The sequence below is a fragment of the Palaemon carinicauda genome, unplaced genomic scaffold (assembly GCF_036898095.1).
Source record: "Palaemon carinicauda isolate YSFRI2023 unplaced genomic scaffold, ASM3689809v2 scaffold1025, whole genome shotgun sequence".
Lineage (NCBI taxonomy): Eukaryota > Metazoa > Arthropoda > Malacostraca > Decapoda > Palaemonidae > Palaemon > Palaemon carinicauda.
In genome coordinates this window covers 12,447-40,000 of record NW_027168511.1, presented here as the reverse complement: position 1 = coordinate 40,000, position 27,554 = coordinate 12,447, and the positions used below count along the sequence as shown (strand labels likewise).

The window sequence follows — 27,554 nt, the reverse complement described above, 5'->3', positions numbered from 1 at the left end:
ACCTGACAACGCTGAGATTACCAAACAATTTCTTCTTCGTTTAAGTGGTTAACTACTACACTGAAATTGTTCAGTGGCTACTTTCCTCTTAGTAAGGGTAGAAGAGACTCTTTAGCTATGGCAAGCAGTTCATCTAGGAGAAGGACACTCCAAAATTAAACCATTGTTTTCTAGTATTGGGTAGTGCCATAGCCTCTGTACCATGGTCTTCCACTGTCCTGGGTTACAGTTCTGCTTGAGGGTAGGCCTACACTTAAGCATGCTATTCTGTCTGTTTTCTTATTTCGTTTCCTCACTGGGCTACTTTCCCAGTTGGAAGTCCTTGGGCTTAAAGCATGCTCCTTTCCAACTAGAATTGTAGCTTAGCTAGTAATAATGATGATAACAGTAACCTGTATTGTATAAGAGCGTACATCCTTCATCCGCCAGGCACCCTCAGATTCTCTGTCCCCTACTCGAGAACTTACAGGACTAACCAATAAAGACAATCAAGTCTTGATGGATAATGGGATTGATCGGTGTTGAGTGCACCAGGATTTTCGGTCGATGTGTTCCTGACCATCAGCGGCCTTCCCCCCCCCCCCCCCCCCCCTCTCTCTCTCCTCTCCTCTCTCTCCTCTCTCTCTCTCTCTCTCTCTCTCTCTCTCTCCTCTCTCTCTCTCTCTCTCTCTCTCTCTCTCTCTCTCGCTGTTCTTGTTCCAAGCTTTACAGATCGAAAGATAAGTTTTTTCCTATATCCAATGTACAGTTCGTTCACTTACGTGTAAAACATAGGCCTACTCATAGATGATTGCGTCTATCGGTATATAGAATACTATAAACCTTACGTAGAGGCATAAGTTCAACATTTACACCAAGGTCTAAATATGTTTAGACTTTCCTTTACACCCAACTAAGTACAGTTGGCTTCATCAATTCCGGTACACTTCACGAAAGCTGAGGAGACGCTTGACAGTTGAATGTTGTAGCAGGTAACACTGTGTATAGCAAAAGGCAAACTGGTGGCAAATGCTGTATTTAAAGCAAAGTTGCTGAGCTCGTAAACAGATAATCAAAAGCATTTCTGTTAATTTCAATATGTGCTGTATATAAAAATATTATTATTTACTTAATAAAACGTCGTAAATTTTATAAAAATGCTTTTGAGAACAAGTTTATAAACCCAATGATTTTGTTTTACAGACAGCGTTGCCAACGGTTTAATATTTACTTAGCACAGCGTTGTGTGATACAAAGTAGGCTACATAGTCTGCTTAGCTTCCACTGAAGTTTACCAGAATCAATGGAGCCAACTGTACTAACAACTTAGTACAATGTGAAGAGTAGGAATGCCAATAATAGGCCTATCCTGTACGAACGAGAACGGTATCTTCTGTACATTGCGAAATCCTTATGGTAGGAAGTGCAAACCAAAGAAGCAAGAACATCCTGGTATTGTTTCAGTGATAAGAATTTTATCCTTCATGATATTGTAGTCCTTTTTCTTAAAATATTTTGTTTTAATTGTTCATGACTTCTCTTTTAGTTTGTTCATTTCTTTATTTCCTTTCCTCACTGGGCTATCATGTTTCAGTTGGAGCCCTTGGGCTTGTAGCATCCTGCTTTTCCAATTAGGGTTGTAGCTTAGCTAATAATAATAATAATAATAATAATAATAATAATAATAATAATAATAATAATAATAATAATAATAATAATTAACTTTTCAAGAAAGGTAGTTTGGTATTTTGATACTGATTTAGGCGGAAGTTAAGTTAAAGGTGTCTGGGTTCAGTTCCAGTTTCATCAGAATAGATGCTCACCAAAACGACAGTAGGGCTAGCCTAACCACGGCAGTAGCCTCCCCAGTAAACAGCTTAAACTCACGGTCCTGGATGGGATCAATCTGCTGCCACGTAAATGCTAGGCGAACACGTTACCACTCTACTAGCCAGGAAAGTTTAATTTTCAATGATTTTTTATATGGCAAGAATTTTCTAAAGAAATATTTGGCGGAAATAAAGATATATGCATAAAAATATACATTACAGGTTTAAAGGTCGGGCATGAATGGCAGAGGCAAGGGACAGTGACATAGCCCTCTCGAGCAGGACAATGCCCTAGAGACTGACCATATATTCATATGATCAGCGCCCAAGCCCCCTCTCCACACAAGCTAGGACCAAGTAGGCAAGGAGGGCCAGGCAATGGCTGCTGAAGACTCAACAGATAGATCTATAGGCTCCTTCAACAGCCCCATCCTTAGTTCACAAGGATAGTGAGGTTGCAGTGACTAAAGGAACTAACGAGTTTGAGCGGGACTTGAACCCCAGTCTTACTTAGAAATTAAGGCAGTGTATAGCCCAGATATGTACGAGTATGAGAAAAGAAAAGTATGATAGAATGATTAGATTTGATGTGGAAAATAGGTTTTTTTATCGTAAACGTCTAATGCAACAATACGAAATAAAAAAGGTTTCATAGCTCTTATTTTTTTTTTTGGTAATGTGAATTATTATGTCACAAAATATCATAATAGTGAGTTTCATGTTAGAAAATCCTAATATAAATGCAAAAAGGGGTCATATATAAAAGCTAGCTAATAATAATAATAATAATAATAATAATAATAATAATAATAATAACAATGACAAAGGCAAAGACAACGACAAAGACAAAGACAAAGAAAAGAACGAAAACGACAAAGACAACGACAAAGATAAAGACAAAGAAAAGACAACGAAAACGACAAAGATAAAGAAAAGACAACGAAAACGACAAAGACAACGATAAAGACAACGACAAAGACAATAACAAAGACAAAGATAAAGACAAAGACAACGACAAAGATATCAGGTACCTATACAGGGAAGCTGTATGGAAGAATAATTTAAGATGTGCCGTTACAAAGAGACTACCTTTGATTACTAAAGACATACAGCAAAGCGTGATCGGCTCGCTGCTCAACCAAAATGTTTTATTTGTAACGTGTATAAATTGTGTATTAATTTAATATTTTTAACAATGGAGGAGGATTCACGTGTTGTATATTATTGGGGTCCTTTACTGCAGTGCAAGCCCTTAATTAGCTCAAGTTCAAAGTAAGTTATTAGTAATTATACTCGTGTGTTTGCTCTGCCGTGGTTGACTTCAACTCATGGCGAAGTCATACGCAGATGAAACAATGATTTATTGCTTAAATAATGTATTAATTGTATTCCACTGGTTTATATTTATACAATATGCTGTATGATTTATAATAGTCCATATCTTGTTTTATTTATTTTTATTTTTGTTTAATTTCTTACGTATTCCTCCAGCTTAATGTTATGATTCCCCAGAATGTACTCGTACAAATGATAAAATCATTGTATTTTCTCAAAATTTTGCCCTTTTAGCCATTTTGGGTGAAATTAATGGGGTGAAGTCCATATTTTTCAAATAGATTTTTTAAAATTCCAGAATTTATGACTTGAAAAACTATATTTTAAAAAGGAAACGGAAACCTTTGCATATCATCCTCCCGCGTTTATAGAAAATGGACACCAACTAACCTGAACATCCCCACCTAACCTAACCTACAAGCCATGTCCCTACCTACTTACCTAGGCCCCCTGCGACCCCCCTTACGCAGCCGTATTCTTAGTCATTCGTCATATGATACAGGTGGCCGCTATCATACATACACTCCAGGAAACAAACACAGGAGCACCACCAAATGAGAAGTTCCCTACCTAACCTAACCTAACCTAGGAGCTGTATCCTTACCTACTTACCAACCGAGCCTGCCACCCTCCTTAACCCTGGATAGGTACGCTACTCGGACACCCCTCTAAGGGTATACTCGGTCGCGTGCGACCCCGACTCCAAAAAAAATTCAGGAACAATTTAGTTATACAGTACATCAATCTGTATTGTTTGACTTGCTAAAAAGACTTCAAAGAATGCTAAAAACTACTGAAAATATAAATGATACTCATCTACAAAATAGCTATTTATTGGAAATATATTAAAAATTTAAGTATACAAAAAAAAAAGACGTAAATATTCACAAAAAATAGAAATATACATATACACATAAATCCCTTTAGGGAAACCTTCTTAGATGGCAAAGCAACAGAGTGTAATTGCTGTAAATGAGTTGGACCCATAGAAGTCAAGATCTGAAATGAGAAAAAAAGGGTAACTTTTTTTGGCCAAAACCATTTGTCCAAATTTCATGAATTATTTTGGGTACCCAAATGAAATAGGAAGAGGCTAATTTTTTTATAGAATAAACTCATATTATTCTAGAACAGAAATACATAATAAAATGTGCACTAAGATGTAATTTACTGTTATATCAGGGGCGAAATCTAAAGGTCATTTTTTGACGGCCTATTTCACAATGTAAATTTCTTATGAAAATCATTGTATCTCCTATAAAATATGATATTCATGCATTAAAATATACCAAAATATCTCGAATTCTATACAGAACAAGAATATATAGAGATATGCCAACTTACCTTTCGGGTATGTCAACAAAATGGCCGCAGACCGCAACAACTCTTACAGCCCAATCTACCACTTGAAATGAAGAATGGGTATGTAAATTTCAAGGTGTCATCAACATCTCTTTTTAACTCCATTAGAAGTGTGTTGATGACATCCATGCCTAGGGAATACTGCCTGCTGGCCATTATTGAAGATAAATTCAAAATAAATAGAAAAAATCAGAAATTTGCTAAAAATAAAAAAATTCAAAAATTAGCATTTGAGGGAAAATGGACCTCATGGCAATATATGGCATCTAAGCCAAAACCAATGTCATGCAAGTGGTAGACACACCATCCACCCACACTTTCCAACTATAAAGAACCAAACAAGTATCAACACTGTTCGACAATTTATAATTATGTAATAACTTTGCTGTTTGATCACTTACCCCTATAAAGGTATGTCAGGGTCGAGGTCGACCCCTGGGGGGATAAAAAAACGGGGAAGGAGGGAAGTTAGACAAAAATCAGTCCTAAAGCAGACAATGGCATGTAGACTAGTCACCCCTTGCAGGTCGATCACTTCCATATTCGAGACAGCTGATGATTTATGGGGAAAAAACAGGTTTTGAAAATGCTGTAGGGGTCGCATACGACCCATCATACCTTTCCAGGGTTAAATCGCCGTATTCCTAGCTTACCCTAAGACTAATTCACAACCTTTAGTTAGCTTCCTTATTGCCTTTTCTCCTGAAACTGGTTTTTAGCCTTATTTCCTCATTTAACCTGGCCATATTGCTTGAAAATTACGAATTTCATGTGATTAACAGCATCGAAACCATTCAAAACACCTATAAACACAGCAGTTACCCCTATTACCTCTAAAATGGAAATTGCCACCTCTTTGGGATGTTGTTAATATGGATGGTTTTCTTAACCCTTTTACCCCCAAAGGACGTACTGATACGTTTCACAAAACTCATCCCTTTACCCCCATGGACGTACCGGTACGTCCTTGCAAAAAACTGCTATTTACATTTTTTTTTGCATATTTTTGATAATTTTTTGAGAAACTTCAGGCATTTTCCAAGAGAATGAGACCAACCTGACCTCTCTATGACAAAAATTAAGGCTGTTAGAGCAATTTAGAAAAAATATACTGAAAAATGTGCTTGGAAAAAAAATAACCCCTGGGGGTTAAGGGTTGGACAGTTCCAAATAGCCTGGGGGTAAAAGGATTAAATACATATCAATGAGGAACTGTTTTAAATGTGTGATGTAATTGAGGGAGGAGAGAGTATTAAAATGGGTGGGATCATGTATGGAAACTTATAGAAATGAAACTGGCCAAGAGAAAGTGACATGTCCCAAAAAGTAGTTCTGACTGGAGATTACAATATCAGTGAAATCTTTAGATATGAAAGTTTCTGCATATGAAAGACACCAAAAGGCCGCATACACACACGTAAGGGATCGTCAACAAAACGGCTGAGAGAAAAACCAACAAGGTTACTAAATGAACGTGTGTCGCTACCTAGAAATCCCAAACAGACAAATATGATACTCAACTTGGGAGCAGGGATCCCCTAAACGCCTGACATCTACAAAAACACAAAATAACACAGAGCTACGAAAAACACAAAATAACACAGAGTCACGAAAAACACAAAATAACACAGAGCTACGAAAAACACGTCCGAACGTTCACGGGTGCTAACAAGGAATGAGGGGAGAAGGATAGGTAGTGGTGGTGGTGGTGGGGGGGGGGGGGGGGGCAGTAGCTGTAGTGAACGACACCCCGTAGTAACGGGGGATTTTGAGGAGGGAGAAGTCTAATTGGAAAGGGATCTCTGGTAGGGGTATCACTCACCCCAGTTTTAATACCGACACCCTTTAGGGGTGAGCGAGCTGGGTATATTCCTGGCATTCCATGCTACTTTTTTCTCTGGTATATTTAGTAGTATTTATACCTTTGAAATAGTGCTTTAAGGAGCATTTCACAGAGCCACACAGGTTGGGCCCAGAAATAGATTTTTCCTTCGTAAAAATCCCATTACGAAACGACATACGAAGATTTTTACACCTCATATTACGAAAAAATACTCGGGGAATAAAACAAAATTCATACGCTTAGGTTAGGTATATTAAATGATTCAAATGTGTTTGGCTCTATTTAGGTTGTTAATACCTCCTGTAAAGACTTTGTACAGTATCAAACTGTGGCATACAGGATGTGGTTTGATAAATAGAAGATTACAGTTCTTAATTCATCAGTGTTAGTTATATATAAAGATAATAAAAATTGTATATTTTTAAGTGTGAATTTTAACTTATAAACTGTTTCTCTCAGGTATTTGTTGGCAGTATTGGAATCCACCGTAAGAGTATTCAACACGTCAAGTGGTAGTCTTGTGAAAATACTTAAAGGACACAAACATGAGGTATTGCTATTTTATAACTTAAAAAAGAAAGTTTTAGTCAAATTTTCAGTTATGTTTGTATGTAATATATGACTGATGGTTTCCTAAAATTATGAGTTTTTGAAATGAGATTACAATACGGTATTTACTTTTTAATGAGGATCCGAAGTTTACATTTACCTAATCTTGTGGTTAGCAGCTCTCAAACTCAAATAATGAAGAATCTCTTGCCTTTTTTTTCTTTTTTGTAGATTGTTGGCCTAGCATTAATAGAAGGTGTTGAAGATAATTTTATATCTTGTGATGAAACGGGGAAATTGTGCCATTGGAACCTACAGAAAGACGTAAAGGGAAGTCCGTTAGTTGAGGTAAGTTCTTGCATCTGCAAATTTACCACTTTTTCAGAGATTTTGGCAGTCTGCCAGAAGGCTCCTCTAATAGTTTTTCATAATGTTAGTTGCTCAAGGAAAATGGTTGTAATATCCTTTAATTACAGTACATTTTATGGAAAAGACATTTAAGACAAAAAAGAAACGACTTACAATCGTTTATTAATAATTAGCTGTATGACAGGTTTCTGTGCGTACCTGCAGACATCCACATTCCTGTTCATCTTAGATAGCATTCCTGTTTGGTGTTTGTTCCATTACTAGAGTGACCTTGTGTTAATGGAACTAGTTTGGTCCTATGATTTTTAGTTTGTCAACTATTAAGATGTATAATACAATTATTGTTGGGACAGGTATTAAAATAATAAATTTACTTTCAGAAAATCTCTGCGCTATAATTAATTTGCAATAACTGTATATTTCATAGTCCTCAGGCATGTAGGCCTGGATCATCCAACTCTTCTAGTGTCTTGTGGAGAAGAAGATGAATGGAGAAGTATTGATTTAAAAGCTCAAGATAGAGCCGACTGGCAAAATCAAACCGAGGCTCTTTTCGTCAATAGGCGTAGGAGGAATTGTTAATGATAATGATGATGTATATTCATTGTTTTTATCTTTCAGGAATGTAATGTGATAGAACGTGATACAGAGAAGAAATGCAAGGTAGTTAATTTCCTCTCTTGTGGGAATCTGAGTGTAGTAGCGTTTGGTATCGTGGAAGAGGATGAAGATGAAAACAAACTCCTCATTTACCATTCAGAATCTACCTTGAAAACACTAACTCGCTCCTCTGTGGAATTGAATGTCAAGCTTGGTCATGGCAAGGTATGTATAGTTTAGAATGGTTATTCTTTTATGCAGTAGTTTGTGGGTTTTATTTTGATTGTTTGGTTTTTAAATGTTTGCTGAAGTATGTATTAGCAAACTCGCAACCTAAAATGCTTGTATCCTAAAGCAATTTTTCCCATAAGGGAAATTCACTTGATTTGTTCTACACCTCCATATATACACTAATGCTTGAACGTTTTGTAATGGTAATTATTGTACAAATTATAACCCTTAACATGAGATGTGGATACAAAGTAACAATTCACAAGAAAAATGGAAATATTTGACATGTTAACCCTTTTACCATCAAAGGACGTACTGGTACGTTTCACAAAAGCCATCCCTTTACCCCCATGGATGTACCGGTACGTCCTTGTAAAAAAATGCTATAAAATTTTTTTTTTTCATATTTTTGATAAATTTTTGAGAAAATTCAGGCATTTTCCAAGAGAATGAGACCAACCTGACCTCTCTATGACAAAAATTAAGGCTGTTAGAGCAATTAAAAAAAATATACTGCAAAATGTGCTGGGGAAAAAATAACCCCCTGGGGGTTAAGGGTTGGAAATTTCCAAATAGCCTCGGAGTAAAAGGGTTAACTCGCATTTTACCTTTGAGTAGAGTCGTTGCTGTCGTAAGGCCGATGATGGAGGAGGGGGTTACTGCATGGAAGGAGAATCTCCTTCCTTGAGAACTTCTGTTAAAATATAAGTTCTCTCTTGAATGACATTCACTATCACAAACTAAATCCTTTAATTTCTGCTTTGTGGGCCTCATTTGTCTTCTTTTACACTTACGTTAAACTTTCGCATGGAACCTATCTAGAGACAACTGCTTTTGCTTTTTCAATATTAAACTTACCCGATAATCATGTAGCTGTCAACTCCGTTGCCCGACAGAATTCTATGGAGGGATACGCCAGCTATCACAATACTAGAAGGGGGTGTACTTACCAGCGCCACCTGTGGCCAGGTACTCAATCATTTGTTGTTGACACCTCCTCAATTATTCCTCTGTCGTGCTTCCGGCTAGACGTTCTGGGATACGCTTATGGTCTTCGAGTTTATTCACGGATATTTGGTGAAGTATTCTCTCAGATTAACGGCTGTCGCTTTACTGGAATCCTTCTTATATTAGCTAGATAGCTTTTATATAATACTGATATAACGGTTAACGAATTTTGCTTGTTTTTGGATCACCCTTTGGCTAACTCTTTGAAACAAGATGTCTGACGTTTCGCAAGCCCCCTCCCATAGACGATGTAGGTCTTGCAATAGGCGTATTCCGAAGGCCTCGGTAGATCCTCACACCGCTTGTTCTGACTGTAGGGACAGGCCCTGTCTATTAGAAAATCGATGTGAGGAATGCGCCGGACTTTCGGAATTGGAATTTGTCCGTCTTTTAAAATATTCATCTAAGTTAGAGAGAGGTAGAGTTAGGAGAAGTTCTTCTCACTCTTCTATGTTTTCCTCACCTCATGATCCCCTACCTTTTCCTACCCCTGTAGTGGCTACCCCCGAACCTACTGTGTGCCCTCCGCCTGATATGTCAGTTGTTTTGCGTACCAGTGCTGTGACGAGTGCTAGTGTCGGTGCAGTGCCAAGTGCTAGTGGTGCCAGTGTGGTGCGTGAGGATTTTTCTGTGCGAGCCAGTCGTCCTCCCAGTCCGGGACCTCTTGCAAGCTCCCATGCCCAGGGGAGAAGCAATGTCGAAGGGCTTAAGGGTTCGACAGGCCTTGTTAGGCGCACAGAACTATCCTCGGTGGTTGCGGGCGTGTCTTCCTTAGACCGTCACTCCCACCTGCAGACGATTGAGCCCGTCTTATTCTCGTCCGCTGATCAACTAGCAGGGAAGAAACGTTGGTCTCAGGTCTCGAGACCGCTTAAACGTAGAATCCAGTCCGCGAGTGCTCAGCCAGGTTGCAGTCATTGGCTCAGCTCTGACTCGCCTCAGTCATCTGTCGACTGTACTCCGCCCAAGAGGAGTAAGGTTCTGCCAAAACAGAGCCCGACTGTGACTTTACCTCAGTCTGTTATCGTTTCTGCCGATCCCAAGTGGACCCTGCTTCAGTCCATGCAAGCTCAGCTTTCGGACTTGATGCGTGAGTGTCGGGCTGAGAGTGTTGCACCTCCTCCTCCGCCTACACTCCCTCCGCCTGTTCTCGCTCCGCCTGTGCTCGCCCCGCCTGCACTTGCTCCGCCTGGTCGCAGCACCATCTGCCAGGCGTACGATGTTGAGCCACTTTCGGAGTTCGCTGTTCCCAGTGGTGTTCAGCCTCAGCCTTCTTTAAGGCAACCCTTGCTTTGGGATCAGGAGAGTTATTCCACTCTTCCTCCGCCTCCCCTTGCTGCTCCACCAGTGGTGCAACTCTCGGTTGGGGTACAACAACCTCTCCCCTCCGTGAGTCTGTCTGCTCAGCCATCGCTGCAGCGAGCTCAACCCTTCTCAAGGCAAGCTCCTCTACACCCTGGACTTGCGCCTCAGGAGCCTCAGCTTGCGAGAACTTTACCTTGTTCTGCGCAGCCTCAACCTCATCATGCTCCGCTCATCTCACAGGAACAGGAACGGACTACTCCGCCTCCGTCCTCCGCTCAGCTTGTGCAATCCTTGGGTTCAACCTCTCTTGCTAGGAGTCAACCTCCTTCACCCATGCGCCTGCCTTCTGCTTCGTCTGTTGTTCAGCCTTTGCAGTCTGAGCCTCAGGTTTTCCCTCAACAGTTACTGGAAGAGGAAACCACTGTTATTGTTCCTACCCGTTCTGACTCTGCGGTTCAGCATTCTGGTCCGATCGCTTCGCTACCCTCTGCTGATGAGGTGTCGGATGATGAGGAGGCACACCTTGATCCCTCATCAGACGTGGACGAATCTAAGCTTTCTCCATTGTCGATTGATTTTCGTAAGGTCTTGGCTCTACTCAGGGAGATTTACCCAGACCACTTCGTCTCTGCTATTCCCCGCTCTCCACCATCTGAGTTTTCGCTGGGCGTACAACAAGCTAAGTCCAACTATACTAAGCTTGTCCTAGCTAGATCCTCCAAGAGGGCTTTAAGGATCTTAGGGGAGTGGCTGCAGTCTAAACAACACCTTGGCAAGACTTCCTTCATGTTCCCTCCAACGAAGCTCGCTTCGAAAGGTTGCGTTTGGTATGCCACAGGGGAAGCACCAGGCTTAGGAGTACCTGCCTCTGCCCAGGCTGACTTCTCAAGTCTGGTGGACTCGCCTCGGAGAACTGCTATGAGACGCTCGAAGGTTTGTTGGACCTTCTCAGACCTGGATCATTTTCTGAAAGGGTTGTTCAGAGCATTTGAAATGTTCAACTTTCTCGACTGGTGCCTGGGAGCCCTCAGCAAGAAAACCTCTCCTGCGGACAAAGATTCTGCCATGCTAATAATGTCCTGCATGGATAAGGCCATCAGAGATGGATCGGGTGAGCTAGCGTCGTTATTTGTATCAGGGGTGTTGAAGAAAAGGGAACAACTGTGTACCTTCCTTTCCGCCAGCATTACACCTTGCCAACGGTCACAACTCCTTTTTGCTCCACTCTCAAAGTTCCTCTTTCCCGAGGAGCTAGTTAAGGACTTGTCGGCTGCCCTGATACAAAAGGACACGCACGATCTTGTAGCCTCATCGGCTCGTAAGTCTAAGGTTGCCACCTCAGTCCCCAAGACTTATCGCTCCCCAGTGGCTGATACCCCGGCTACGAGGTTCATACCGCCCTTTCGTGGTAGAGCCCCCAGCCGAGGAAGCTCCCGTCCAGACTCTCACAGGAGCAAGTCTAGGAAAGGATCCAGGACATCTAAGGGAAAGAACTGACTCTCAGATTCTCCAGACAACAGTAGGAGCCAGACTCAAGATCTTCTGGCGAGCCTGGGAGAAGAGAGGTGCAGACGCACAGTCTGTCAGTTGGCTGAGGTACGGTTACAGGATTCCATTCTGCCTCAAACCACCTCTGACCACATCGCCCATCAACCTCTCTCCCAACTACAAAGAAGAGGACAAGAGGCTAGCATTGCAACAGGAGGTGTCTCTACTTGTGCAGAAGAAGGCAGTGGTTATAGTCCGGGACCATCAATCCCCGGGCTTTTACAACCGTCTCTTTCTTGTGGCCAAGAAGACAGGAGGTTGGAGACCGGTGCTGGACGTCAGCTCTCTCAACGAGTATGTCACCAAGCAGACGTTCACGATGGAGACGACCAAGTCGGTCTTAGCAGCGGTCAGACAGGAGGACTGGATGGTCTCGTTGGACTTGAAAGATGCATACTTTCACGTTCCCATTCATCCAGACTCCCAACCTTTCCTGAGATTCGTTTTCGGAAAGGTTGTCTATCAGTTCCAAGCCCTGTGTTTTGGCCTAAGCACAGCTCCTATGGTCTTTACTCATCTGATGAGGAATGTAGCGAAATTCCTACACTTGTCGAACATCAGAGCCTCCCTCTACCTAGACGACTGGCTGTTGAGAGCCTCCACGAGTCGTCGTTGTCTGGAGAACCTCAATTGGACTTTAGACTTAATCAGAGACCTAGGTCTATTAGTCAATATAGAGAAATCTCAACTCATTCCCTCCCAATCCATTGTGTACCTGGGAATGGAGATTCAGAGTCAGGATTTTCGGGCTTTTCCATCGGCCCCCAGGATAAACCAAGCCCTAGAGTGCATCATGAGCATGCTGAAGAGGAGCAATTGCTCAGTGAGACAGTGGATGAGTCTCACAGGGACCCTCTCATCACTGGCCCTGTTTGTCGAGCTAGGAAGACTCCACCTCCGCCCTCTTCAATTCCATCTTGCTGCTCATTGGGACAAGGGCTCGACTCTAGAAGCAGTCTCTATCCCTATCAACCAAGAGATGAAGACCACTCTCCTGTGGTGGAAGCACAATCTCCTTCTCAAGGAGGGTCTATCATTGGCCATCCAGACCCCCAATCTTCATCTCTTCTCAGATGCTTCGGACTCGGGCTGGGGTGCGACCTTGGACGGACGGGAATGCTCAGGAGTATGGAACAAGGAACAAGGATTACTCCACATCAACTGCAAGGAACTGTTAGCAGTTCATCTAGCCCTGTTGAACTTCAAGTCCCTCCTGCTAGGCAAAGTGGTGGAGGTGAATTCAGACAACACCACAGCCTTGGCTTACATCTCCAAGCAAGGAGGGACCCATTCGAGGAGCCTTTACGAGATCGCAAGGGACCTCCTCATTTGGTCAAGAGGTCTAAACCTCACTCTGGTCACGAGGTTCATCCAGGGCGATATGAATGTTTCAGCGGATCGCCTCAGCAGAAGGAATCAGGTCATTCCCACGGAATGGACCCTCCACAAGAGTGTGTGCAACAGACTTTGGACCTTGTGGGGTCAACCTACCATAGATCTGTTTGCCACCTCCATAACCAAGAGACTTCCGCTTTATTGTTCCCCTGTTCCAGACCCTGCAGCGGTTCATGTGGATGCTTTTCTTCTGAACTGGTCCCATCTCGACCTGTACGCATTCCCTCCGTTCAAGATAATAAACAAAGTTCTGCAGAAATTCGTCTCGCACGAAGGGACACGGCTGACGCTGGTTGCTCCCCTTTGGCCTGCAAGAGAATGGTACACAGAGGTACTTCAATGGCTAGTCGACTTCCCCAGGACTCTACCTCTAAGAGTGGACCTTCTACGTCAACCACACGTAGACAGGTTGCATCCAAACCTTCACGCTCTTCGGCTGACTGCCTTCAGACTGTCGAAAGATTCGCTAGAGCTAGAGGCTTTTCGAAGGAGGCAGCCAGTGCGATTGCCAGAGCTAGAAGAGTTTCCACTCGTAGAGTCTACCAGTCTAAGTGGGAGGTCTTCCGAAGCTGGTGTAGAGCCAATTCAATATCCTCTACCAATACCTCTGTGATCCAAATAGCTGACTTCCTTCTACATCTTAGGAATGAGAGATCCCTTTCAACACCTACGATTAAAGGATATAGGAGCATGTTGGCCTCAGTTCTCCGCCACAGGGGTTTGGACCTGTCTTCCAACAAGGACCTTCAAGACATTCTCAAGTCTTTTGAGACGTCTAAAGAACGTCGTCTTTCCACTCCAGGCTGGAATCTAGACGTAGTCTTAAGGTTCCTTATGACATCTAGGTTCGAACCTCTCCAGTCAGCTTCCTTCAAGGATCTTACCCTCAAGACTGCTTTTCTCGTTTGCCTTGCAACAGCTAAGAGAGTCAGTGAGGTTCATGCCTTCAGCAAGAACATTGGTTTCACAACCGAATCTGCAACATGTTCTTTTCAGCTTGGATTCCTAGCAAAGAACGAGCTTCCTTCACGTCCTTGGCCTAGATCGTTCGAAATACCTAGCCTCTCCAACATGGTAGGTAACGAACTAGAGAGAGTTCTTTGCCCTGTCAGAGCTCTCAAATATTATCTGAAGAGGTCTAAACCTATTCGAGGACAATCAGAAGCCTTATGGTGTGCCATCAAGAAACCCTCGAGACCCATGTCCAAGAATGGGCTTTCGTACTATATAAGGCTTCTGATCAGAGAAGCACATTCTCACTTAAAGGAGGAAGACCTTGCATTGCTGAAGGTAAGGACCCACGAAGTAAGAGCTGTAGCTACTTCGTTGGCCTTTAATAAAAACCGTTCTCTGCAGAGCATAATGGATGCAACCTATTGGAGGAGCAAGTCAGTGTTTGCATCATTTTATCTGAAAGATGTCCAGTCTCTTTACGAGAACTGCTACACCCTGGGACCATTCGTAGCAGCGAGTGCAGTAGTAGGTGAGGGCTCAGCCACTACATTCCCTTAATCCCATAACCTTTTTTAACCTTTCTCTTGAATACTTTTATTGTTGTTTTTTATGGTTGTTACGGTAGGCTAAGAAGCCTTCCGCATCCTTGGATTTGGCGGGTGGTCTATTCATTCTTGAGAAGCGCCTGGGTTAAAGGTTTGGTAGAGGTCCTTTAGTAGGGGTTGCAACCCCGTGTACTTTGGCACCTTTGGGTTGATTCAGCCTCCAAGAGGAACGCTGCGCTCAGTAAGGAAGACGAACTTTAAATAAAGAGGCAGAGTAACGGTTCTATTCGACTTCCTTACCAGGTACTTATTATTTCATTGTTATTTGAGATAACTGTTATATGAAATATGGGATACTTAGCTATCCTTTAATCTTGTACACTGGTTTTCACCCACCTCCCTGGGTGTGAATCAGCTACATGATTATCGGGTAAGTTTAATATTGAAAAATGTTATTTTTATTAATAAAATAAATTTTTGAATATACTTACCCGATAATCATGATTTAATCGACCCTCCCTTTCCTCCCCAGAGAGAACCAGTGGACCGAGGAATAATTGAGGAGGTGTCAACAACAAATGATTGAGTACCTGGCCACAGGTGGCGCTGGTAAGTACACCCCCTTCTAGTATTGTGATAGCTGGCGTATCCCTCCATAGAATTCTGTCGGGCAACGGAGTTGACAGCTACATGATTATCGGGTAAGTATATTCAAAAATTTATTTTATTAATAAAAATAACATTTTTTTTTTTTTTTTTTCAAATAGCATTGAAGTGAAACATTGCATTGTTGGTATGTAAATTGATTTGTTGCTAAGTCTACTGAAGCCTTATCTGGGTGATATATTTCTAAAAAAAAGGAAATTGTAGGGTTTCCCCTACTGCGTTTTTAGCATTTCATAACTTCATTTGAAGTGAAAGGTTTCCCAGTTTGTCGCTCCTTTGTGAGATTAAATCTCGGCTTTCCATTCTCTTGATGCTACACCTTATGCAACCCCAATGTTCCTCAAGAAGATTGTTGATGTCCTAGTCCACATCCGACCCCAGTGTCTTTCCCAAGGCACAATTTCATCATCAACTACCTTCTGCATAGGTTCAAATACCTCCAAATTACTTTCAGGAATGTATTCAGACCACAGTTTCTTCCAAGCATAATTATTGAGGGCTCTGATGGTGGCTCTTCCCAAGCTATCTCAATGGTTTTGTGGCAATTGAAAATATAGAAATGTTCATTTCAATACTCTCAGAAGGTGAGGTAGGTCCCTTTGCTGACCTCCAAGCATAGTTGGACCAATGTTTTCGTTTAAAGTTTTCGAAGTTTGAGATCACCAAGTTGATCCATGGGCTGGAGTATTGAAGTGGTATTTTTGTTGACCAGGCGGACATGAGTCTTTTTATAGTTTATATATGACATATTTGTTTTTGACGTTAATAGTTTATATATGACATCTCTTTTGACATTACTTTTTTTAGAATGATTTATTGTTAATTTGTTCTCTTCAGTTATTTATTTCCTTATTTCCTTTCCTCACTGGGCTATTTTTCCCTATTGGAGCCCCTGGGCTTATAGCATCTTGCTTTTCCAATTAGGGTTGTAGCTTGGATAGTGATAATAATAATAGGGCGGCATGAACTGAATCTTGATAAATTTGAACCTCTCCATTAGGTAGTTTTCAAAGCTTGGAGGATGGGCAGGTGCATTGTCTGTATCTGATAAGGCTTGAAGTGGGAGGTTCTACAAAAGTTACCTTTGGACCTCAGGACCAAGAAACTAAGTGACCTGTATTTCAAAAACAAAATGTGGGTCACCAAAGCCTTTTTGTTTGACTTTCACATGGTATTCAGTTGTTGCTTTCTTGAAAGCTCATGGATTCTCTGAGTGATACACTTAGAGCCGTTTGATTTGTGGAACGAATGAATAAATTTCCTTTATTTCTCATGGGAAAAACTGTTTTAGAATACGAACATAATAGGTTGCAAGCTGGCTCCCAGAACAAATTAAACTTGTAGACTAAGGTACTACTATAGTTTCAGGAAACAAGAAATTCTTGGAGTTTGAAACCAAAACATATTAACCCTTATACCCCCAAAGGACGTACTGGTACGTTTCACAAAAGCCATCCCTTTACCCCCATGGACGTACCGGTACGTCCTTGCAAAAAAATGCTATAAAAAATATTTTTTTCATATTTTTGATAATTTTTTTGAGAAACTTCAGGCATTTTCCAAGAGACTGAGACCAACCTGACCTCTCTATGACAAAAATTAAGGCTGTTAGAGCAATTTAAAAAAAATATACTGCAAATTGTGCTGGGAAAAAAATAACCCCCTGGGGGTTAAGGGTTGGAAATTTCCAAATAACCTGGGGGTAAAAGGGTTAAGTATGATATTGTGTTTGGTATCTGCAACATGTAAGATTTTCATATTTTAGAATACTTTTATTGATGTCATTCTTATTTCAGATTGCACTGTCACCCCTCGGCGATTTTGTTGTGTGGCTAACGAAAAAAAAACTTGTAGTCAAGTCGTTGGTCTCTAATGATAAGGGCAAGTAAGTATTTCATGTCATTTTACAGTTTATTGATTTAATTTTTGATGGAAAGACAATGTTGGAGTTGTAAATTACCTGGTATGTGGCCAGAGTGAAAACACAAAATACTGATTTCCGTCAGGTAAGGATCCTGCTGATATGCTGATGTGATCATAAGTTCTTAATTGTAATGTTAGATATGATTGGGAGCTTGTGGTTAGGAGGAAATGCTTCAATTTTTAAATGTTGTTATTCAACCATTTTGTAATAGATCTGGCCCAGGAAACAAAGCAAAAAAAATTCCTTCAAGTTGATGTGAGTGGGTTCAGCAGAAATATACATGTTTTTTTAAAAAAAAAAAGTGTAGTTGAATCATATTTGTTCCAACACAAATACAAACCTTCGTTTTTACGTAAGCGAGAAAATCAGCGTAAGCTGGTATGCAGCTATTAAAATTTTCTACGAGGTGTCAAATAATCGTCCCCACTCACTCATACCTCCTTCACTTTGACCTAAGCCATGGTTGAAGACAGACGTCCCTCCTTCCACGTTGACTGCTTCTTTGACAAATGGCACTAACTCTTTGCTTTATTTCCATTTTGATGCATTAGGGTCTTGCTGATATTGTCCTTGAGTTGGAGATTTGATTGATATCATAGCTCCATTAACTCTTTAGGTTGGTTAAAGGGTAACACCTGTTGGCCCAGGGCACACCTTTACCTCCTTGGAGTTAGACTTTAGACTTCCCTGAACTCTTGGATTTGTTACTGTTATGATGCATTATTATTATTATTATTATTATTATTAATATAATTACTTGCTAAGCCACAACCCTAGTTGAAAAGCAGGATGCTATAAGCCTAGGGGACCCAACAGGGAAAATATCCCAGTGAGGTAAGGAAACAAGGGAAAATATATTTTTTTTAGAATAGTAACAACATTGAAATAATTTCCTTGGTCAATGATCACATCGCATTTAACGATTCAGGAGGTTAGCTTTGTAAGCTACCTCTTGGCATCTTCAGCGCACTTTATTGGAAGCTAGCCTTTCACTTAAGAGATATGCTTGCCTTTTTCTCCCTCTGAGCTCGTTCACCCATTGGGATTTTCGGTGGATGCAGTCGCTGCCTTGACCTACTGTCCTAGCCTGGTATCTTATTTACCCTGGAAGCTCAGAAGTGTCCTCGCTTTTCTGATGAAAGAGCGCTCCACCTTTTTGGAGCTCCTCGACCTAGAAGATCTTGGCAGCTGTGTCAGTGGCTGATTGCATCAAAGGTGAAAAGTATCCTTTCACCTGAGAGGTTTGCTTGAAACAATCGATCTCTCAAAGCTTCGTGACTGAGGCTTTCGACCCAATTCAAGCTCATAACTATTCTGGCTCGTGGTGCCAAAGGTTAAAGCTTACTCTCAATGCCTTGTGATCGAGGCTCGCAACACGTTTAAAGATCGCAGATGTATCCAGGCTCTCAGTGAGTCTGGATCATACAGCTGTGACAACTCATGCTCTTCTGACTGGGGTAAAGCACACGAGCCAGCTTGGACGCCTATGGGAGATTAGGGTCCTGTGTTAGCTCAATTGTGTCGCGTTACGCACTGTCATCATTCACTTAAGGTGATCGCAGAGCGTTGCTCAACGATCAAGGTAACCGCTTGGCTCACTCGAGCTCTTCCTCTCTTTTGAATGGTCTTTGAGCTAATCAATGTCTTACTAGACCCCAAAGATGTGTGAGGCAGTTGGGACTCCGAGCTCTTCCTCTCTTTTGAATGGTCTTTGAGCTAATTAATGTCATACTAGGCCCCAAATATGTGTGAGCCAGGTAGGAATCTACAATAAGTGGTTTATTTCACCACTTGGGCTCTGAAATCATTCTAAATTTAAGAACTCAAGGGTTGGTTTTCTTATCGAGAAACCTGTGCGCCTGCAGTACTTGATTGTATGCAGTTATAAGTATGCTATCCAGCATTTGCATTTTAAGAGAGAGTTATGAAAACAAATTATTTCCAGAGCCCGAGTCTGCTGCAAGGCAAGAGATAAGTTTATTGGAGGATTCGACAGTCTCTCTCTCTCTCTCTCTCTCTCTCTCTCTCTCTCTCTCTCTCTCTCTCTCTCTCTCTCTCTCTCTCTCTCTCTCTCTCTCTCTCTCTCTCTCTCTCATTACATTAAAAATCATGGGTTTGCCTGAAAGGATTCCCAAAAGTTTTCAGCTGACTTGACTCTGGTATATAGAATTCAGGTGTTTTAGGAATATACAAATTGTTTTTAGATTTTTAATATTTTTATTTTTCGTTAATGAGTGATTGCAATCGTGCCTTCAACTCTATATTAGAGAAAGCAACAGGAATTCAGTTGGGCTTGGGTGAAGTACTTTCCTTTCACTGTAAATAAATATTGGAATGCAACACCTCAATAGTATAGAGGTAATGCATTTGCCTAGCATTAGTATGGCAGCAGGATTCGGATCATGTTTTTTATCTGTTTCTTCATTCGTATTAAGTTTTCCAGAAAAGCTTTATGCAAGAGGCTTTTGTTAGAGCTATTGTAGCACATTAAAGTTATGTATATCAGGAAAGTATTTGTTAACTGATGACAATTGAACAAAAGAAAACTAGACCGTTTTCTTTTGTTTAAATGGGTAGTCTTAAAGACCGTTCAGTAGGAGTTTCAATGGATAATCCTACCATTCTTTTACATTGGACAAAGAAACTACGAAAGTTGAGCGTTGAGTTTTCTTCCCAAAAAATCTTCGGTTTCAATCTTTTAGCGCTTTCTGTTTTGCTCTTGACAAGCAAACATTGGAATGACACCCAAAGGCAAGCAGCTTTGGAATGTTTACACGCAACAAATGGGGAAAACAGGAATGAGGAAGTTCAAGTTTTTCATTACTCTGTTTACTGTCAAAAACATCAGCCAAAAGGGTTGCCTTTTCTTTTGGACAGTGAGTGACTGAACCATCTGGTTAAGTAAAGGAAGAACTGTTGCATCTACACCAAAGAGTGCAGATTTAAGGGTAGACCACCATTTATGTTCCTGAGTTGTACCAGAAAGGGTTTCTTTTATGGTTAAATTGTCAGAACGTTTCCACCTGTCTGGTGTCACTCATCTATTTAGCGATTTCTAGCTATTTTAGTACCCCATTCTCAAGTTTGCTCTCTGTAGAGCAATACCAGATATACTACTATGGGTTCACAAGTTGTTAAGAGAGTGGCATGACTTAGTAAACTTTCACAAATTGCAGCTCTTTGCTCTAGTGGTTTTATGTGACTGGTTGTTCCCCTGTTCGCTATTGGTCCCATGCCTCTCAACCGTTCTTGATCGGTCATATACCCTCACCTGTCTGCCCATGGGAGTAACTCATCTAACCCTTTTTTTCCTTCCAGAAAGTACATCCTGAAGTAAATATGCTGGTTAGTTAGTGTGTGAAAGGTAAAAAAGTCTTAAAATACAGACCTGAGTAGGTGCTCAGGATTGTACTGTATTATAGGAAATGCATTTATTTCCCAATGGCTCTAACGGGCACGGTGCCCTTATTATTTGCATTTAGGCACATTCTCAGAGCAGTCGCTTCAGTTGCCCTCCTATCCTTTCGCATGTCGTCCTTTGGAGGCTGATATAGAGTCCTTGACCTTGTTTCTTTCCCTTGTCAGCTCAATCTAAGGATGGAGATTGACTCCGGACCAAAGGGAGTTTGGGTAACACTTTTGGCACCAGCAAATCTCTGGGTCCCAGGATGCAGGAATCCTTTGCTCTGCTCTCCTTTCTGGACTGAGCATCGCAGTTCTGGGTTGCTTGCCGGCCAGTTGGGCGAGTGGGACTTCCTTCCTCCTAAAAATAACTCCCCTACTTATGGACGAGGGTTTTTATTCGCGTAGGAACAAATCACAAATTTTAAAAGTAATTTTTACTTTTCTTAGGCATAATAACCTAAGTCCTTTATGTTTCACTTGCTGGTGCTTCCACCCCACAAGCCCCAAGCAAAATCAAAATAAAGGCTAACACTGAGAGGCCCTTACCACCAGTGGTTACTGGTTGGTGCCCGCCAGAACCTTGATAAATCTTCTTTGCCATTTCCAATCTTCACCAGAATCTTCTCCATACTGAAGGACTTGTTTGTATAGCTAGGAAAAATACAAATTGATTTTAAAAATTTTTGTTTTAACCCTTTTACCCCCAAAGGACGTACTGGTACGTTTCACAAAACCCATCCCTTTACCCCCATGGACGTACCGGTATGTCCTTGCAAAAAAATGCTATAAAATTTTTTTTTTTCATATTTTTGATAATTTTTAAAAAAAAATTCAGGCATTTTCCAAGAGAATGAGACCAACCTGACCTCTCTATGACAAAAATTAAGGCTGTTAGAGCAATTTAAAAAAAATATACTGCAAAATGTGCTGGGAAAAAAATAACCCCCTGGGGGTTAAGGGTTGGAAATTTCCAAAGAGCCTGGTGGTAAAAGGGTTAATGTTTAACTTTGGTATATTTTTGTAGCTATGGTAATTACTTTATGAATACAGGTAGTGTAATTTTACCTTCTAGGCATTTCATCGGGCCCCGGACGATATCATGCGTAGCTTGCCATCCGACACAGTTATCAATCGCTACTGGGCACCATAATGGCCTTATATCTTTGTGGTATGGACTATACAAGAATCCTGTAAAAACTGAACTTCATTGGCATAGTCTTCCTGTTGCAGACTTAGCATTCTCGAGGACAGGTAAGTCACTTGCGTGATAATTGTAAATTGTATGGTTTTACTATACTGTACTGTATATTTGTTTTGTGGGTGAGAACGAAAAGTTGTTTTCATTCCTTTCCTTAGTAGTGTGTGTTAGCAGAATGGATACAGATTTGCAATAATAAGAGGAACGTAGAGAGTAGAGGTCCCCTTTTTGTTTTGTTTCATTTGTTGATGTCGGCTACCCCCCAAAATTGGGGGAAGTGCCTTGGTATATGTATGTATGGAAGATACATACATACATACATATACCAAGGCACTTCCCCCAATTTTGGGGGGTAGCCGACATCAACAAATGAAACAAAACAAAAAGGGGACCTCTACTCTCTACGTTCCTCCCAGCCTGACAAGGGACTCAACCGAGTTCAGCTGGTACTGCTAGGGTGCCACAGCCCACCCTCCCCTGTTATCCACCACAGATGAAGCTTCATAATGCTGAATCCACTGCTGCTACCTCCGCGGTCATCTAAGGCACCGGAGGAAGCAGCAGGGCCTACCGGAACTGCGTCACAATCGCTCGCCATTCATTCCTATTTCTAGCACGCTCTCTTGCCTCTCTCACATCTATCCTCCTATCACCCAGAGCTTTCTTCACACCATCCATCCACCCAAACCTTGGCCTTCCTCTTGTACTTCTCCCATCAACTCTTCCATTCATCACCTTCTTTAGCAGACAGCCATTTTTCATTCTCTCAACATGGCCAAACCACCTCAACACATTCATAATTGCCTCATTATGGTTTATTATTCCTGTTGAAATTTTTCATTTTGTAATTCGTAATTTTAACTCTGCTCCACACTGGAAACTGCATATTTTGAACTGCAGAGATTATTGATCTTTTTATGAGAAATAGATGTAGATGTAATGCAGTACAATAGATTCTGGAGCTTTTGTAGTTTATGGGGACACGCCGAGAAAAATGGACAACAACTAACCCAAACTTTCCCCCCCTAACCTGACCTACAAGCCGTGTCCTTACCTTCCTAATGACCTAACGGGGGGGCTAACGCCCCCCTGCGACCCCCCAACCACTGTCGCTATCATACAAACCCCACAAACCCAACCTAACCGAACCTAGTAGTTCCCAGGTCACAACCCCTAGCCGGGGGCCAAGCCCCCAGACCCCCTTCTTGGGCTGAACTTAGAAAAATATAAAATAACTTCATATTATGGTATATCTGATCATAGTAAAGCACATCTTCCCCATAAGGAAAAAAGATTGGGCTAGTACTGTAATAAGAAAGATATCGCCCTGTCCCCATAAACTACATTCACCCCTAGATTCTTTCTCAGCAACTAATGTATAGTGTATTTGATATATACATTATTGGAGAAAATTTGTTGGGATACTGGAGTAAATGATTGTAATGTTGAAGATGCCAGGAATTTTGGAATGAACTTTAATCCTGGTGAGTCGTTGTTTAATTCCGATATACTGAATAGAATTGCTTTTTTGTTGGGATTTATTTTATGCATTAAAAACGCAGTTTGCGTACCTAAGAATGTCTTACGCAAAGGAGTTGCGCTTTTAAATGTCGGTTCTTCACAAAGTCATGCTTTCTTTAAGTTTTCTTGTATAATTTTGCAAGTTTTTTATACTTTATCTAATCTCCCTTTATGGTTATTCCAACTGGCCCCTACTCTTGATAATATAGTGAAAAAAGAATATTGCCTTTGTTAAATATACATTAATTAGGAGATTCTCTGAATCTCAGCACAACTTTATTGATTAAACAATATTAGGTTTGTATGCTAGAAATAGGAATGAATGACGAGCGATTGTGACGCAGTTCCAGTAGGCCCTGCTGCTGCCTCCGATGCCTTAGATGACCGCGGAGGTAGCAGCAGTAGGGGATTCAGCATTATGAAGCTTCATCTGTGGTGGATAATGTGGGAGGTTGGGCTGTGGCACCCTAGCAGTACCAGCTGAACTCGGTTGAGTCCCTTGTTAGGCTGGAGGAACGTAGAGAGTAGAGGTCCCCTTTTTTATTTTGTTTCATTTGTTTGATGTCGGCTACCCCCCAAAATTGGGGGAAGTACCTTGGTATATATATGTATGTATGTTCATTGGCAAATATTTCTATTTTTAACCAAATTTTTTTTTTCATTATACAGTAACCTTTATTAGTTTTTAGGGTATTTTATTCTTTTGCGCTAAATATCTGTACAAATGCTCTCTATATTCTTGTTATTCTGAATTTATGATCTCATAAGTTTTACCCTTCGATTTTCAGGCGCTGAATTATATAGTGGTAGTGGAGAATGTGTGCTGGTGAAATGGCAACTCACGGAAAACAAAAGATATTTCATGCCACGTCTTGGAATGCCCATCAAGTATGTCTTGACGGATACGAAGAACAAGAAGATCATTTGTGCTCATGTTGATAGTGGTATGTTTGCTTACTTTTATGTTGTCTTAGTAAGGACTTATATTTAAACTAATAACAAATGTACATTGTGTTAACTGAAAATTTTATGATATAGTTGGTGGTATGTTCCCTCTCCGGAGTTACTGTAAGTTGCATTGATTTCTCTCTGTAATATTTAAACAATGCAGAATGTTATTCTATTGAGGAGTAAAGGCAAGATTTTTGTAAGTATATTGTCCTTCGTAGAATGCCTTGAATGTTTGGCAGCCTAAGAAAACGGCTTCTATTTCAAAGAAGTTGATGTATCTGCTGTACTTTTTGCTTTCATAAAAGTTTTGGCTGCAGGTCCAAGCCATAAGCTCTCCCATTTTCAGGTTTTTTTGAGCAAAAGAACATCTGGTTTTCACAGAATCTTTGTTGCATTCTTTTTTCAGATTTTGATTCTGTCTCTATGAGCAGATGATAGCCAACACTTCCTTTGTCTCCAGGTCTGGGTTGCTGCCTTCCAATTCCTCAAAAGTGAACTGGAAAGATCAATTCCTGAACCTGCTGAAAGGAACCAGCTTCTCCAGGTAGACCAAAGAGCATTTTGTGACTTGCCACATCTTGTCCATTATGGCAGTGCTCAACTAGAAAGTGCTTAGAGCAGATGTCGTCCATTTAATTTTGTCCTCCAAAGACCATACTACTCCTGCTTGGTGTTGATTGTCATACCTTGGCATGCAACTTTAGTGAACAAGGTCAAGTTTGACAAGGTCACCAAGCCAAATCCTTGGCAGTCAGTATCCGTCAGTCATCCAGATAGTGGCAAAGTTCATCCTGCAAGATCAGTATACCTTTAATACCAGTATCTTTGTGAATACTTAGTAGCTTTTGCTAGTACAGATCATTGAACTGGTAAGTGATAGAGCTTGTCCAGACAAAATGCAGATAATTTCTGGAGGACAGATGTATTTGATTGTTGAGGTTTGCTTCTTAAATGTTCCGAATAGCAAAGATGAACATCCTCACTGACGTAGGTGTATTACCAGTCTCCATTCTCCCAGTGCAATCTCATAATTTGAAATTCTCTGATACCCAGTCCAAGCTCTCACTGGAAAAGTCTTTGACTTGATGGGATTGCTCAAGACTAAGCAAAAATTCTGGTAATAGGTCATGGTATATGATAGGCATGGAATGCACAACTGGAACAGACTCTTGCATATGGCACAGGCTTGCTTAGGTGTGGTAACAGAAGTTCTTTCGACTTTTAATTTTTGTCTGATGTCAATACAGCTTCCATAGTATTGTATGCATGAGTAGGTAACAAACAAATAAAATGAGCTATTGTCTCTGGGGTGTGACTCAAAGAGGATTAGACTCTTTAATTGGTCCCAGTGGACGTACTGGTACGTTTCACAAAACTCATCCCTTTACCCCCATGGACGTACCAGTATGTCCTTGCAAAAAACTGTTATTTACATTTTTTTTGCATATTTTTGGTAATTTTATGTGAAACTTCATGCATTTTCCAAAACAATGAGACCAATCTGACCTCTCTATGACAAAAATTAAGGCTGTTAGAGAAATTTAAAAAAAATATATTCCAAAATGTGCTTTAAAAAAAAAATGCCTGGGAGTTAAGGGTTGGAAAGTTCCAAATAGCTTGGGGGTAAAAGGGTTAAAGAACTCGGCTTTGTATGTTTAGGAAAAATATAAATGGCTTTAAAAATGTGTGATTTTATTTATTTACGTTCCTCACAGATCTTTTAGGGCCAGCAATAGAAGAACCTTATTAGATTAAGAGGTCATGTTCAATTTTTATTTTAAACTAACCAACTAACAAATGCTAGTGTTATTTAGAGATGTTTTATCTATAAGCAAGTATTTTCAGCAGTTTTTAATTCCTGGATAAAGTTATTCACTTATAATGAAATATATCTCTCATTTCAGCTTTTACAGTTATATCTGCTCGAGATTACAAACTAGAGGGTTCAATCCAGGGTGTGTCCCTAAGTATAGATAGTGTAGAACCGTATCCTGCTGGCATAGTTTACGATCCCAGGACAAGAGCTATAGTTCTAAATGGAAAATCTGGACATCTTCAATTTTATGATCTCGCACACAACAAGTCACTTTATCAGGTAAGACTAGATGTTTCTTACTTTTTTCAATATTAAACTTACCCGGTGATCATATAGCTGTCAGCTCTGCTGCCCGACAGAAAAACCTAAGGACAAAATACGCCAGCGATCGCTATACAGGTGGGGGTGTACATCAACAGCGCCATCTGTCGAGCAGGTACTCAAGTACTCCATGTCAACACAGAACCAATTTTCTCTCTGTCGTGCCACTGGCAAGACCTACTAAATACGCTGTTGCTTTCTGGATTGATTTTCACGTTATTTGGTGAAGTATTCATTTCTGGTTATTAGCTTTCGCTGTGCAGAGGTTATCTTCAATACTTCCTTGCATTCTTTTGTTGAATTTTGGATTATTTGTTGACGACTTGGATAGATTTTGAATTCCCCCTTTGACTAATTCAAGATGTCTGACCCTTCTCAAGTCCCCAAGTACAGGAAGTGTAGCGCTAGGGACTGTTCAAGGCGTCTTCCGAAGGCCTCTATCGATCCGCACACCGTTTGTTCCAATTGTAGGGGTAAAGCCTGTCAATTGGAAGATCGATGTGAGGAATGCGTTGGGCTTTCGGAATTCGATTTTCAAGAATTCCTGAAATATGCACGTAGGCTAGAGAGGGATAGAGTCAGGAGGAGTTCGTCTCGCTCAGTTGATTTTTCCTCTCCCCATGCCCCACAACCTATTCCTTCCCCTGTAGTGGTTGCTCCCGACCCCCCTGCTAGCTCTCATCAACCTTCGATGGCAGATATGATGCGTGCCATCCAGGCTCTGGGTGAGAGAGTCGAGTCATTGGCGAATGACCGCAATCAACTCATGGCTGACGTCAGGGAGTTGAAAGGTAAAAGTGCAGTGGGAAGTGAAGTGAGTGTTAGTGCAGTGAAAAGTGTCAGTGTTACGCATGAGGGTGCGTCTGTTCATGCCTGTCGTCCTCCCAGTCCGGGACCTCT

At 41.0% G+C, this 27,554-nt stretch overlaps 1 protein-coding gene across 1 annotated transcript; it reads left to right on the top strand.

Moving 5' to 3' along the window:
• Positions 1–2,901: 2,901 nt before the first annotated feature.
• Positions 2,902–26,612, top strand: LOC137635214 (WD repeat-containing protein 75-like; the record flags this gene model as incomplete). The annotated part of the gene is made up of 8 exons (XM_068367673.1): positions 2,902–3,080; positions 6,808–6,898; positions 7,129–7,245; positions 7,888–8,091; positions 17,315–17,403; positions 21,920–22,098; positions 24,355–24,510; positions 26,422–26,612. Coding segments are annotated over exons 1-8 (1,104 nt in total), but the record flags the coding sequence as incomplete, so codon positions are not given.
• Positions 26,613–27,554: the final 942 nt, after the last annotated feature.